At 37.1% G+C, this 16,292-nt stretch overlaps 1 protein-coding gene across 2 annotated transcripts in view; it reads right to left on the reverse strand.

Annotated features, from left to right (window-relative positions):
- Nucleotides 1-16,292, reverse strand: part of LOC110373666 (rabphilin-3A) — a 50,984-nt gene that overhangs the window by 1,338 nt on the left and 33,354 nt on the right. For both annotated transcript variants that reach the window (XM_064040302.1, XM_064040303.1), the window contains 3 exons: nucleotides 3,541-3,892; nucleotides 3,049-3,193; nucleotides 147-380 (listed from right to left, as the gene is read on the reverse strand). In XM_064040302.1, the coding sequence (XP_063896372.1) occupies nucleotides 147-380; nucleotides 3,049-3,193; nucleotides 3,541-3,892 (731 nt within the window). The remainder of the gene's footprint in view (nucleotides 1-146; nucleotides 381-3,048; nucleotides 3,194-3,540; nucleotides 3,893-16,292) is intronic.

Raw genomic sequence — 16,292 nt, forward strand, 5'->3', positions numbered from 1 at the left:
CTCTTTAAGTCCTCCTTGGAAATATTTCTAAATAAAAACTTACGCATGTGACAGCTACAGAATGATATTTAAGCCGTAAAATTGAGTAGCATTTCAGTACTAAGATTCTCACAAAATATTATAGCATTGTTTGAAAAAGCACTTACAATTTAACAAAAGGATCCGAATATCCATTACTATCCTGAGGTGGGAGATCAGCTCCTCTACAGATCGTCACCACCAGGGCCCTTCGTTTGGTACTATAGCATAAAGCCAGCAGTATCCTGGGCCCAGTGGGTTCAGACCCTGAAGACCCGGAGAGGGCTAGCCGCAGCTGTGCCGGAGACTTCGAACATTCCCGGAGAGCGACCGTTGCTGAGCCCATCTCGTCGCAACCGTATCTGGAAAAATAATTTGAGAATGGGTTTTCTTTACTTTTCTGATTAGATAGTCTCTGATTTAATGAGCTAACAGTGTTTTGCTTGAAAGGTTTTGGTTATAAAAATAATTGTAACGAATAATATACTTAGGCATCGGAATCTATGAAACGCATCGATTCCGATGCGATCGTATGAGTGTAAAAAAACTGCAGTTAAATGGCTAAACACCATAAGTTGTAACGAAACTGAAGAAATTTTGACTAGAATTAGCTAAAATTACACATACACCCACACTAACACTACACAACACACACTTACACACACAAACATTTACAAACATTTGTCATCTGTAATACGGTCTCAACACTTGTTAACTTAGATATGTAAGGGAAGAAGCGAGGTAGCCCCAACACAAGTACTTCGGTAACTTACTGGGGCTCCCTCAATTTTATGTTAAGAAAGCAATGTCTGAGACAAAATAAAAACATTTTTCATTTTCATTTTTTCATCGAACTATTCTTCCATAAGCAGTTATACCCGGGGTCCTTACCGTACCCCGGCGGGCCGAAGCCTATAACCTTCCTGGTCAAATGGGCTATCTAACACCGAAATATATTCTTAATCGGAGTTTAGTTCTTAAGGTTAGCACGTTAAAGAAAATATATGAACAAGCTAGCTAGAAAATATAGGTAAACGATTTCATTTGCTGAAAAGACAGACGATTTTTATTGACATACATTTCACCGACTAAAGATATTCCCTTATCTCATGTTCTCGTATTCCATAAGGAAAAGTAAGTGCCCTGTTTGACCTACTTCGAAGACAGCCGTGACATTCAAGGACCACCTACTTACAAGGATTTACGACAAACAAAATATCTGCTCACTCAGTCTTGAATGCCAAATCTATGGTTTTTAATGGACACATAGATTTTTATTTTATTTTGTGGGACCTTTTTTTTGACAGCGGATTGTGTCTTTTATTTTTAAATGGGTAGAGTGTATTGCCTTATTTACATTTTTAAGTAGGTTTTATCTACATAATTTAGCCTAAGTGCGTTCCATTTAAAAGGAACACAAAAATCTTACTCTATATCAGAAAGTGAAATATGTAGGTACCTAGACTTTAAAAAAAGCAGTTTACGAATTAACTCTCAGAATAAGCTAGTTTTTGCGATACATTATTGAAGAACTAATTGAAAGAATTTTAAGTTAATAAGTATTTACAATTCACATAAAACAATAGTGCCACGGTACTCTATCATCTTTTTTCATACAAAAATCTTTTTCACTTCCATTTTCAAATAACCGTAACATAAAAACATATCCTACACTATGGTAATGGAAATGAGGTTGCTATAGACCTAGCTTATTTCAGTTATTTCCTTCGTACCGGAGTGCGATGTAATGGTAGTAAAAAACCTATAACTGTCTGCGCAGATCCTTTCCTGAGCCAACAGGCTGCGTTCCCACTGCCTTGTCGGTCTAGTTGTCGATAGCGCAACTGTCTACGGTTCGATTCTCGGGACGGGCCGAAATCGCTTTATAGGTTTTAGAAACTTTCACAAAGCAGCCCGGGGCCTGGAAGTTGGCGGTGTTACAACTCCGTGCCTGGGATGTAAAGCTATATGTAAAGCGGGTGTACCCGAATGCTACTCAGAAGCAATCATTCTTACAATTTTCCACGTCAGAGGCCGTCAGGCGGATTTGAGAAAAATCTCGACACTAGGGCTTGCTAAGTCATTAAGCCTGGAGCCCACACGATAAGAAGAAGAAGACTGCGTGAAAACAAAATTGACTGCCAGCCGAGCCGCCGAATATGAGCGAACGTTACGCAGTTTATTGGATGTATTTCCATACATATTCACTTTTTTGTTCATATCTAGCCGACGATACGATATGCGTAAATCGTAATGCATAGACGCTGACATTCGGCGGCTGACAGTCAGTTTGGTTTGAACACAGCCTTAGAACTTCGATATGTTACCTACGTGTCATACGAAACACGTTCTAGCAAGTTGTATGAGTTACGACAGAAACTTTTTAGAGTTTATCTATCTACTTACTTTAGTTTTCTGTAGACGAGTGGGTGAGTACCCACGCAATGTCTTTTTAGTTAGTTGCCTATTTGTTTTCATTGAGCAAAGTAACTCAAAATGGAGGTCGCTTGAAATGATTACTGAAGATTCAAGTGATTTACTTAGTATCTTGGACTCGTTCTACACGACGTACATATCTTCATAGTTATTTTTGCATATTTCTTCTTGTCGAGTGCCCTGCAGGTTTAGCCACCTAACAAGTCCTAGTGTCAGAGTTCCCAAATCCACCTGACGGCCTTTGAAGTGGCTGTGCACTGCATGTAAGCTAACAGCAGCGAACACAAATAAAGATTTCAGCTGGTAAAGAACCAGCTATACTTTTCGTACCCGAATAAAATTCTATGCCATCCTGCAATAATCTGGCTTGGTAACAATGAAAGAATTTATCAAATCAGTTAAGTAGAGCTTCGAAGCGTTTAGGGTACCTAAAAACAATCTTTTTTTACTATTTAATATGGGCTTACACATACATAGGAAGTGGTGAAGGATGGGCGTTTTTGGGGCTATCTCATTTAATTCTAACGTTCAAAAAGAGCTGTTTTTCAGCCTACCTTGAAACAACTATTTTTGTTTTTGATCAGAGATACATACTTGTCATCATCAAACAGCACGATCTCCAGCGACTTGGTGGCCAGGTCTGACTCCGTGATGCCGAAGAAGTGCAGCGTCTCGTTGAACTCAGGGTTCTTTGTCTTGTGAACTGTCTTCGTGCGTAGCCTGTTGGAATAGCTGCCTTCTGGAAGGTGATAGAACAAACATACTAATAGTTATGTTAGAAGGAGGAAGACTGGTTAAGAAATGTAAAAAAAAAGAGTGGTTTTATATAATTTTGACTCAAATGTTAAGATAACTAATTGTATGTATCTAGGCATAACTAATTTTGACGCCACATTGTTACTTATTGCTAAAACCCTTGGTTAAGTTAAGGGTGTGATTTGAACTGCATATTGCATATTTCACTTCTTCATATAAACAATTTCATACAGCATCGTTATTCAATTTGCACCGTAATTCAGATATGGCGCATCATTTTGCTATTACATATGTACATCAGATAATATCGGAAAGCACCATAAAACTCACCTCTAGGCAAAACTTCTAATCTACAAAATGGATCCGACAGCCCCGTCATATCCATGCCAATCAGACCTCTAGCTCTCAAAACCGTCACAGCTAGCGACGAGGTAGCATTCTCATACGCCAACTTGATTTCCAAGGTCCCAAAACCTGCATCAGGTATCGTAGGAGGCCTTTCACTTTGCGAGGCCTTTGTCATTTCTTTCCTCATGCTTCGAATGCTGTAGGCACTGCCTTTACTGCCTGTTCGCTTTAAGGAGGCTAGAGGCCTTTGGGTGAGGCTGTCAGCTCGATGGAGACTTAGACCGCTGAAGCCGTGGGAAAGAATGTCTGTTTCGCTCCATTCGTAGTGGGGGTCCTGGGAACGAAGAGATGTCAAAGATAATTTAGGAGTTATTGAAGAGAAGTTAAAGTAGGCCTAAGGGGATTGCTTGTAAATGATGTCAGATGGAGAAATGTTTAAGAAAAAAGGCGGGCACGTGAAATTAATATCGAGACTTTTATACACAGACGGTTAACTGATAAAGCACATTTTGTAAGCTATTCTATTCATAGGTTAACAGTCAGACCACAGCTAACGAACATGTTTATCAAAATCCAGCCTGCTACCATCTGCTCGGCATTTAGCATGGTGACCTTTGCGAAAACTAGATTGACATTTCAAAATTGGTTACGCTAATTATTTCTGCCCGTCAAATCGGTCCAGCTAATTTCGAAATTATTGGGAAATCCAATTTTGAAATGACGAATGAAAGCTCGCTTGAATTCAACCCGTACATACGTAGCGTAGTTACAAATACATACATAAATCAATAAGTATGTATATTAATATGCATTCATCAAGTCAGTTCTCAGAAGTATGTACTAATGCTATGTAGATAGAACTTCAAGAAACTCTACCACTTAATTCCATCAACGCCGTTGGTCGTAAGTTATGAATGGTTTCCCGGGAAAAGCGTTCCAATACTCCAATTCTCATATGAAATTTCTCAGAACTGTGTTGGCACCGACTCCAAACTCGAGATTTGACGCCTTAAGCGGAATTTTCCTTTAGAATGATTTCATTAGGTTTTCGAACCTTCATGGTAAAGCCATGTAAAGCTGTGCAATACGTCTAAAAAATCCATGACACTCAGAGAAGGTGCTCAGAGTTAATGATTACTTAAGTCACTCCTTAGTGACGGATTTTCAAAGAAGTCCATCACTAAGGAATGGCTTAAGGAACCATTAAATGTCTCTGAGTGCAGGAGTTAATAATATAAATGCGATAGTCAATCTGTTTGTCCGGCTTGCTCACCATTGAAATTTAAAAATATATTGGTACACAGATAGTGTCGAGCCTCAGAAATGACATTGGCTACTTTTTATCCGGATGCAGGAAGCAGTTTAAAATATCTCTCATAATAAAAGACAATACCAATGACAATTAATTTCTCTCCAAAGGTCTTTCAACTTCATGAATAAAAATTTACTAAATAAAGCAGAACAAGCGACTGCGACAAAACCACGCTCCGCTGCATACCTGATTTGCATACAAAATGTACTGAGATGCTTCTCAAGCGCTTTTCTACTACGTTAGCAGCTTTCAGCGCTTGATTTACATATTCCATCGATAGAAGGGTGATATGGGTCGTGAATGCGGAGTAAGGAAAGATGAGCGGAGATGACATAATGCAGGTAGGTCAGGCGCCTTCTTGTAGCTCAAAAACGTATGGTGGGCAAGACCAAAACGATCAGTTACGAGTGAACTAACGGGGCATTCGGGTTCTTTGAAACATCTGTCAACGATTTTTGGTATTACAAAAAATGATCGGGTCTAAAGAAGGCGCATAAGGGTGAAGAGTTAGTAACGTTCCTCGTCCCCCGCACACCCACATTTTGGCGCGCTACTTTCATAGGAGATTTTCCGTTATGGCACCTCCGCTAGTCATTTTGTTCTCCATGTAAATAACATATGTTAGATATTGATCGATTTTCGTAACGCGATAACCGATATCGAGTTCGCTCGATTATTCAACTAAGGTTTCGTGTTGGATCTAGCCTAGATAGATATATAGGTAGATATTAATTTCAGCCTGTGTAATTGATTTGTGTGGTTTAGTAGCAGATTGTCATTAATATAGACGAACTTCGTGTATCTCTCTACGTTTATTTGTGTGTACGTTTGTTATAATGTATTCTCTTCTTATTTATTGTTATGTCTAGAGGAAATAATTTTTGTTGGTTTCCACCCTCAAATACTAAACCACTAAACATGTTTAGAAAATTCTTATACGGTTGGGAAACTACACGATCTCCGAATGACAAAAGCTCCATAGGCTATATTTTATCCGTATTCGGAAAGAAATTTCCAGTATTGGTATGGTTTCATTTCTTTAGGTCACTACAGTTTTTAACAAAACCTGAAACTGAATTTTACGCCATATTCTGTTTCCCATCTGGGACTAAATTAATAGAGTGGAAAATATACCAATCTTCAAGTGCACAATAACAATAAAATACTCGGAAATAACATCATAAGCTGGTGAACTGCGCCACACTAACCGTCGTTTAACCATCACCATTAAAATTACGTGCACTTCGTCATAAACGAGAGATTAAGGGTGCGTCTACACGGTGCAAGTAGCTTGCACATGTTGAGGCATATGCGCAGGTTACACACATTTAGAAAACGTGCGGGTCCAGCGACTCGCGTATGTACGGAAACAGGCTACCCACCCGCGTGCTCTTGTCACTTGCGCATGTTAACTTGCTCCAGCTACATGCACCGTGTAGACGCAGCCTAAAATTACGTGCACTTCGATACAAACGAGAGATTAAGAAGTCATTGGTTATGAGTTGTTCAAGAAAACCATTAGAAATGATGGACGCATCAATTTTATTGCACTTCTTGAGAGGCACTGAAATCAATTAGTGCAGGGGAAATGTCTCTTTTTATTGTCTGGCTGTTAGGGGTTGTTTAATTATAATTATCCAGTCTATTGTCTTTACCGTAATGTATAACTATTTTAACATTTTAAAACCAGGAATCCAAGTTATTATGTACTTACCTGAGTTCCTTACCGCCCAGTTAACAAAATAGGTTATGACTTTAAAAAACGCTGGATAGCTTTCAGCTTTCAAAAAACCGTATCATTTGAATACGGTTTTTTCAGTTAAGCATAGGTATGGAAATTTTGCGTATGCAAGTTTCAAATCACGTTTAGATAAAGTCGATATCACTCACAAGAGCAAAAATGGCAGATATTACATTCTTTATCGATATGTAATATCGTGACATTACCATTATGATAATAGCGTTTCATAAGAAAATCTTCGTTTTCATATAAAACGTTACCTAGCTACAACCTATCTTCAATATACCTAATAATCATTTTCAAATACGTGCCTTTTGACTCAATAAATATGTATTTCAAAGTATTATGGCAGAAAAAAAATATTTCTTTTTATTTCGCTAACATTTTACACACACACAATTTGTTTTATCATGACACAACAACTAGAATTTTGGTTTACAAATCACAGTTTAAACATTCGTTTAACCAAATGCCAATTCGTTATGAAATAGTCATTGCGCCAACATCCAATTTGAGAGATATAATTTAGGAGAAATCTCTCCAATCTCGAGTAACTTTAAATAGCTCTGAACTTAGTATTTGCAGGCTTCAGCAACTTTGGTACCTCGGGTAAATTAACGAGGTTTGAGCTGTGGTGACAATTGTTTATGGACTGTGGAGCTTGCTTTGAAGAAATACTTCCTTTATGAATGGAATGGTTCTTATTTTGTTTACCTGGATTAATTTCTTAGGTTTATCTTTTGTAGTTGTGTCAATTTTGTAAATAATTAAGAAAGAGTGAGATACCTATATCTCATATGATATCTCATGTTTTTTGTATGTTAATCGTCACGCGTAGTCAGAATCTAGAAAGTCTGACAACCAGTCCTACCAAAGGGTATCCTTGTTGCCCATGGTTGATGAGCTCAGATGAAGTCAGTCGCTCCATGTAAAACACTGGAACAGTTGCTACCAGTTAGACTTCAAGTCAACGTTATACTAGTTTGGAAAAGGCTAGGCAGATGAATAAATTACATTTTTTTATCTAATTGACAAGTGACCAATTTCAAGACATTCTCAGCCATGTTAATTTGTTCATGTTCAAATAAAAATCATTACGGGCATTCAGAAAATAGCTGAAGATAGTCGGGAAAAGTTACGCTGGTGATTGCGTGATGATCAAAAACATTATAATGATTCAGGATCGTCTATCTTTACTTACCTCTTCTACCAGAAAAACAACTCTTCTGAAATATTAATATTGACAGGTTGTCGCGTCTCGGTCGTTGCCATGGCAACGGGTTAATAAACGTCTCATTTTCAGTCGGTACTTGATGCTCGATTGCCGTTGAACCCGATTTTGTTAAAGTGATCGAGATCAAGTTAAAATTGGTTCAAAAACGTTTGATTTTGCCTTTGTCTGTTAGGAAGTTAATTAATTTAAATTAAATTTTGTTAGATGTTTCTGGACGTGTGATTTTTGGCGCTCGTTTCTAAAACTGTCAGTTGAGTCGGAAAAGCATTTTATATTTCTAGCGAAATGGGTAGTACGTACTTAGTAAGATATTAATAAGAGATTTTTAATCTACTTTTATAACTAAACTAGCCTTCACCCACTTTCTCTGGGTACTTCCCGCACCTGAATAAAAAGTAACCTTATGTAACGTATTAAAACAAACAAACACACAAATACTTACTCAAAAAATAATTCTTTTCTAAATAAAAATGTGATTATGAGAGCGTTCTCAAAACATAAATAAATTAATATTATACCTTATTCTTTCCCCAACCATACTTTCTATCTCACAAAACAATTAATTCTAATCGTTATAAAACAATTTATCTGGAATCAATCAAGCGGCTATAGCCGGCAGCTGACAAATTGTCTCGACCTCAATTAACGCTGAATCAATAAAAAAGTACCTACGTCTGTCCACCCAACCCCCGCTGAGATGATATGACGTAACCATAGAGAATTAAATGACTAGCGGAGATGCCATAACCTGCAGGGGCTGCGGGATTGTTCAAAAGAGTAACCGCGACCCTGGTACATAAAGGCCTTAAGAAGGAATATGGTGGGTTTTAGTCAGTAAGAGTCTGACACTTCCTCACGCTGCTAACCAACAGCGCGCAGAGTCGTTTGATGATTTCACATAAAAAAAAGTTGCCATAACGGGAAATATCGCGGTAAAATGCGGGTGTGCGGGACGAGGGACGTTACTGTTTTCGCCATTATAACATTCTTTGGAACTCGGACATTATTTTCAAAATAAAATGGCAAATTAATCAAGACCAATCTTTGACAGTTTTTGTCCAACTATCATTATTTTCAAAATAAAATAAATCAAGACCTATCTTTAGCAAATTGGTTTTGATTTGACAAGGAACCTTTACGTCTCGTTAGCACTATTTACTGATCACGCCTTACCTCGCCTTTTCAAATTCCAATTCAAAATCTATATTGCTTGCTTGACCTACAAGAAGGCGCCGGACCTACTTTCCTTATGGCATCTCCACCACCTTTCCTTCCTCCGTGTAAATGACGCATAATACGCCAGGGAAACGTATATTTCATTTATGGCAACATTGTCGCAGATTGTTTGGTAGTCTCTGGTGTAAAGAGAGTCATTTTGGCGCGATTGTTACAGGATGTTTATGAGATTTTCTTACAATATGGTGAATGACAATAATCTATACTTCTATACATTTTTTGCCTGTTTCTTTATTTGTACCCTAAAGGCTCCGAAACTACTAGACCGATTTGAAAAAAATTCACAGTTGGAAAGCAACATTATCCCCGGGTGACGCACGGGATCTTTTATAATTAAAATATTGGAAAACTTTAACTTTGGTTTATTTTATTTGATGGCAGAGAAGCGACAACTTTAGTATAAAAAACCTATTCTATTTACATCCGGGGATAGTGTAGTTGAGATAGTGTTATTTTATCCGGGTCAGTTATTATTTTTTTTGGTATGTACATGGGTGTAAGCTGAGGAAATAACTAGTAATACATATTATTTAGTAAAGTTTTCATTTAGTCGAGGACTTTCACTATCCGGGTTATGGCGTAGGGGTGACAGATTTGGATCATCCCATGAATACTATTAGTCGAAATTACTAAGTTAATATGATTTACTGAGCGTGGGCTTGCTCTAGATAACTTTAGATTTATTTCGTGCTAGACTAGCTTTCGCCCACGGCTTTACCCGTAATTGGGGGAATTTACTTTCCATACCGGATAAAAGTAGCTGTATGTTATTCTGATATATTGCTGCCAAGTATCATCAAAATCCTTTCAACATCCATACTTGGGTGTTTATAATATTGGTAGGGGGCAATTCCTAAATATTTTATACTTAAGGTGTCTACACACCAAAGCCGCAGATGCCGGCGGCACAGCCCGGCGGCCCAACCCGCCGGCCGTATTTTGTACAATCATGCACCATTAGGTATCTACACTATATTTTGTCAGCTCTATCTATCACAAACAAATTCTACAGCTTTATATATTGTTAGTTGAAGCCTTTATACGATAAATAAACAAATAATGGACGTTTGATTTATACTTTTATAAACATCATATCTAAACTTTCATATTATAAGCATCACCCTACCTAGCTTAGCATGAAAACCTAAGCCTTTAATGCAAATATCAACAGATACACTAAACATAGCATAACCTGTATATAAATAGAGAGAGAATGTCAGAAACAGCAGGGGCGTCCGCGGGAGGCGGCCATTACTAGAATAAAATGTTTCCTTGATAATGCTATACATATAAATTCATAGATACTAGCTATTGCCCACAGTTTTACCAATGTTTCTGGAGAAACGTTATAGCAACCACGTAAAGAAAAATTTTAGTCCTTTCGCAGTTTTGAAACATGTGACAAATTATTTCGGTGTAAACAAAATTATCGAGGCAGACTAAGTATATTATAGGTTTATTTAATAACCAGGTGCGCGGAGAAGTTCCTCGGGTAACTGAACGTGCTAGTGCTTGCATATTAATGCTTATTTAATATATGAAAATATACTTTCTAAAGCTACATTCACAGACGTATGTAGGTACACAAGACAATCTTTTTTGATTAAAATTAATTGAATATGCAATAAATTAGGTCTGTTAGCTAATCGGAGCTAATCTACTTTTATATAGTTTAGCTTAGCTTATCTATGTATACCCATAGTACAGTAGTTACTGTCACAATCAGGTCTAAGGTCCTAAGGTCCCCCCTAGGGACACAGCCGCGGGTCGACATAAAGTTTCCCTAATAACGTCAACCTTGTGGGACACTGTTCTCTCTTTATCATATTTTTTGTGTAGTATTGTATTTGTGTGGGATATAGAGCGATGACGAAATAGAACTGTTTCTCTGTTTTTTTTTGTTGGGAAAAATCATCAAATTATATCTCGAGCTGTGGGTGCAGCTTGAGGGAGTGTCAGATTCTGACCGACTAAAACCCACCATGTTCCGTCTGTTGCCCTTTATGTATCAGGGCCGCGGTAACTCTTTCGAACAATCCCGCAGCACGGAATAGAGCCCTTATTTGTATGTTGAAAGTTAGACGTAGGGCCAAAGCCTGCTAGGGCTGTGGAATTGTTCGGAAGAGTTACCGAATTACTGTAACATCAAGGTAACGATTTCCGTACCCTCGTACTCAAAGGGCAGAAGGAACATGGTTGGGTTTTACTCAGTACAAGTCTGATATTCACAGCCCCTTTCGCTACACTTACAGCGTGATATAGTTTTACTTTAATATGTTTTCTATGAAGGTTCTTGAAATATTTTTACATTGTTTTGGACAAATACTGTAGTCCCAACCCGGACGCTAATACTGGTTTCATGATAAAAAAACAAAAGCATTACCGAAAAATTACTTCACATTGCCAACACAAATATCAGTGTTTTCGCCTCTAGATTATTACGTGAAATAAACAATGTTTCAGCAGATTAGTAACTTCCGTGAATTTAGCAAATTTCACGAAATAATTGTTAATTCAATACTCATGATTTTAGCGGTAAACTGTCTATATTTGTTGTAGCTCTGTGGTTTCACCCTAATTACCGTTTTCCGAGGAAAAAGATGCGTAGGTATTTTTTTTTGCGGAATGTTCGAATAAGCGTTTTCTTATTACAAAAGAGTTTTTTTGGAAAAACTTGTAAGATTAGCATTTACACTTCGTTGAGTTAAATAAAAAGTTTTTTCGAAACCTTGAGAGAGTTATACTTTTATTTTAATTTAACCTTTAGAAGTTAGAATGTTTTGTTTTAGTGTTTGTGGGCGGTGTTGTCTTAAACTAGTGATATTTGAAATTATTTTTATGGAACAGAAATTCAGCATGTCGATTCTATAAAATATCACAACTCACTTCGACATCACTCTCACTTCGACTTCGATCTAAAGGTAGAATTCCGTGGACGCGACAATAGTCAACCTATGAAAATGTATGGCACCGTTGCCGAGGCCCGTGACAGTCGCGCGCGGCCGACGAATTTCGTAAGCTGCTCGCGGCATTGTCAAAAATTTAATTCTGGTTTTACTAAAATTCTATAGATGTTATTAAGCGCTAGACCATGTTGAGAAGCGTACGGCCGCGAGCGGCTCACGAAATTCGTCGTCCGCGCGCGACTGTCGCAGCCCTCGGCAGCGGTGCCATACATTTTCATAGGTTGACTTTTGTCGCGCGCGGCTGCGACAATCGCGACCCACGGAATTCTACCTTAAAGTTTCGTGATTGACATTGTCAAACTACACTAGCGCTTCACTATCGAGCGTGTTGACAAGTTGAACTAAATCAAAGTCGAGATTTTGACAGATTTGTCAAAATCTGTCTATCTATAGGGGAGGTAGGGGAGAGATGGGCAGTTGGGAGACATGATCAAATCAGAATAAAGGGGTCCTTTTATTCTGATTTCTGATCATAGTTTTGTTTTTTTTTAATTGGGTAGTTTACGTTACCGACTGGTAACGGTGTTCATCCATAGACTATCTGTCATTTCTGTGAGTTGTCAAGAACAAACACTCGTAAAAGTACTTAAATATTTTGTTGCGGTTTCGGATCGTTATAAAGAGAAAACTAATGAAAGGTATGTGTATTTTCTATTATTAATTATTGATTGTCAAAATCTCCAGTTACAATTATAGTAAGTCGATGCAATCCACACCTATTATACCTTTAGAAGAGAGTACTACAGCAATAGTTAATGGGCCCCACGTTTTTATTTTAGTCTAATATGACCGGGACCACCTACGTAGGTTGACAGGTAAGTAACTATTTTTTATTTTCTAGTTTTCAGTGCACATAAGATAAAACCGTTTAACTTAAAAGTTTTTTTACCGATTTTTTTTTCATAAACTGAGTCAAAAGTGTCCAATGCTCTCTATGGTAGGGAGGCTTGGACATACCATGTAATGTATAATTTGTAAATTTTTGCTCTTCTTCGTCAGTGAAAATTTGTGAGGTTATAAATCTGCGCGAAAAATCCTTTATAGAATCTTGTTTCAGGTACCGTTGCCAACTTGATCTAGAGACTATTATATTTAAAATAGTGTTTAAATAAAGTTCTAAGTGTTTTAAAGTGATTAAGTGCCTACATTTAACGATGGCTAGAATGTTTTTGCTTAAATCTTTATTAGAAGAAGCTCATGCTTTAGATAATTTAGAAAAGCGTCAACAATCTGCTAGAATTCGTAGTTTATCTTTATTAACTCGCGATGATGACTATGTGAGCATATATAGATTGTCAAAGGAGCTAATTGACCAACTGGAGTCTGATTTACTGCCCCTGATAAAGCCCACAAAACGTCGAGGCAAAGGACTTACAACTCGTGTAAAAGTAAGTATTGACACAGTTTATAGTTGAAAAATTGTAATCAAGCACACAATAATAAGAAAAACACTTAGTTCTTAATAAGGAGTATTCCCTTTATGTGGTTTCCCCGCCAGCTGATATGTTTTCAAAAGCCTCTGTACTTCAGTTATAATATTGGTATTCTCTTAAGCATGAAAATAACCAAATTGGTCTCAATTTTGTTTTCACTAAATCCAGATAAAGTAGGTATTACATTTTTTATTGATTTATTGTTTCACAGATACTATGTACTTTATCATTCTTGGCTAGTGGCAGTTACCAGAAGGTTATTAAAGAGGGCATCAGAACTTATTTATCGCAACCGTCTGCATCTCGTTGCATAAATGAAGTAGTGGAAGCTCTGAACAATCCGGCCGTAGTAAAAAAATATATAAGGTTTCCTCAAAATCAGCAAGAAAGGCAAATTTTAAAAGAAAGGTTAGTACCTAGATATAATATAATTTTAATATTATTATAATTAAACTGACCCTTTTATTTTTACCAATCGGTTGACAGGAAGAGGGTGAAATTTGAATTACTAAATTTGATCCAAGAATAAATAATAAAACAAACGGGGTGAGCTAAATAAAACCGTTTAAATATCTCGTAATGTTGAAACTGATTGTAATTTTTAGGAAAGCTCTTTCATTATATCTAGCCGAATATAAGAAATGGCAATAAAAGTTGATAATGATCTGTAAAATCTGATTTTTTATGCAATAAATTGTGAAAAAGTGCCCATCCCTCCCCTACCTCCCCTAAAGTATGAAATGACATTACGAATCGAAGTGAAATGCGAGTTGTTGATCGAGTTTTATAGAATCCCAGTACAGTTTAAAAAAGTGTGAAAAAGTCGTCAGTAAAATTAAACAGCGAAGTCTTTTAAAATGTCTTTGAAAGGTTACTTTTAAGTAGGAAAACAATGTGTCCTCTATTTGAATTTGATTTTTATAAAATCATGTGTTTACTTTGTACATAAATGGTTAAATAATAAATATATAAATACGCTCAGTAACGTTCAGTAGTTTCGTAGCGAGGGATGGCTTAGGAGAAAACTTGCAAACAAACAAAAGCAATGTTTCCTCTTTATTACCTATCAATAATTATAATTGTGAATGGTTATCTCAGGGAGTCTGTATGTAGGTCAGTGTATCTGTGCTAATCCTGTGGACGGCGGGGATGTAATTGTACCGGATTGCAGCTCATTTCCTACAACCTTCGACTATTTGTGGACCACTTCACCTTAGTATTCAAAGCCGTTATTAGGTACTGTTTTCCCGTAGTTTCACCCGTTTTCTGTGGAAACCACTTCCTTTACCTGTATAAATTTAGTCTATGCTACCCGGGGATAAGGTAACTTCCGAACAGTGAGAGAATTTATAAAATCAGTACAGTAGTTTCGTAGCCTTAGGAGTGAAAACCACCAAACAATTAATCCAAAATTTACTTCTATGTAATATTAGTATGCATCAATGATTATCATTGTGACCAGTTATCTCAGAGAGGCTGTATGTGGGTCAGTGTATCTGTGCTAATCCTGTGGACGGTGGGGGATGTTATTGTACCGGATTGCAGCTCATTTCCTACAGCCTTCGACTATTTGTGGACCACTACACCTCGGGTAGTACCTAACCTGAGATGTTATTAGCTACTACCTGTTTTCCCACAGTTGCACCCGTGTTTCATGGATACTACTTCCCGCTGCTGGATAAAATATAGCCTCTGTTATTCGGGAAGAGTGTAGCTTTCCAATAGTCAAAGTATTTTTTAAATCGGTTGGGTAGTTTCGGAGTCTTAGAGGTACAATTAAACATACAAAAACATCGTCTTTATCATTTATTAGTATCAATTATATTATCATTGAGAATGGTTATCTCAAAGAGGCTTTATGTAGGTCAGTATATCTGTGCTAATCCTGTGGACGGCGGGGGATGTAATTGTACCGGATTGCAGCTCATTTCCTTCAGCCTTCGACTATTTGTGGACCACTACACCTCGGGTAGTAATCTAAGATGTTATTTGCTGTTGAATTTTGGATAAAAGGGTTAAAATGTTAGTGGTTTTGGAAAGGTTAGAGTGGTTTTATGTGGATTTTATTTGTAAAGTGATGTTTATCTCATATAATAAATACGAAAATAAGCAAATTCTGTCAGTTTATCTGGCTGTGTGTTATTTTTAATGCTCAACCGATTTACAAAGTATACAGGTATTCCAGAGCCTGAGATTGGGATATGCATATAATAAGTAGGGGCCTTTCCCTACTTATTATATATCCTAACCTAAATTGTGAATTTCAACAAACATTCTTTAATAAACGCAATTTCTAGACTTGTTAGCATAACAAGCTCTACTTAATTGTCATTGTTGTTAATTAAAACCAAATAAAGAAGTCTAATTAAATAAGTTCATTTCAGTAATTGCTCTCAAAGATAGATGATGTACGAAACAAATAAATCGCCTTGAACCTACGTTTAAATCTATTTCGGGCGACACGGCCGACACGATTTGAATGAATTACCTCGAAATACTCAAACGTTACTTAACTTTAAGCCTACCTGCACACTGAAAACTAAACAGTCGGCCGATAGTTGCCCCGATGGTTGGAAAAAATATTTTTAAAAGAAAATCAAGCGATCGTGAATTCAATCAAAGTTTTTAGTCGATTTGATACCGGTTAAATACCTGATCTTTGTAAAGTGTGCAGGTACTACCATTTATCTTCATACTGGTTTATGAGCCTAAATAAACTATCGACCGACTAAAAGTTTGCAGTGCGAGTGTATTCTATAACGTTACTTAACTTTAAGTTCTACTGAAAAGTATTTCTGTCGCAACAATTTGC

This window comes from Helicoverpa armigera, chromosome 22 (assembly GCF_030705265.1).
Source record: "Helicoverpa armigera isolate CAAS_96S chromosome 22, ASM3070526v1, whole genome shotgun sequence".
In the NCBI taxonomy this organism is placed as follows: Eukaryota; Metazoa; Arthropoda; class Insecta; order Lepidoptera; family Noctuidae; genus Helicoverpa; species Helicoverpa armigera.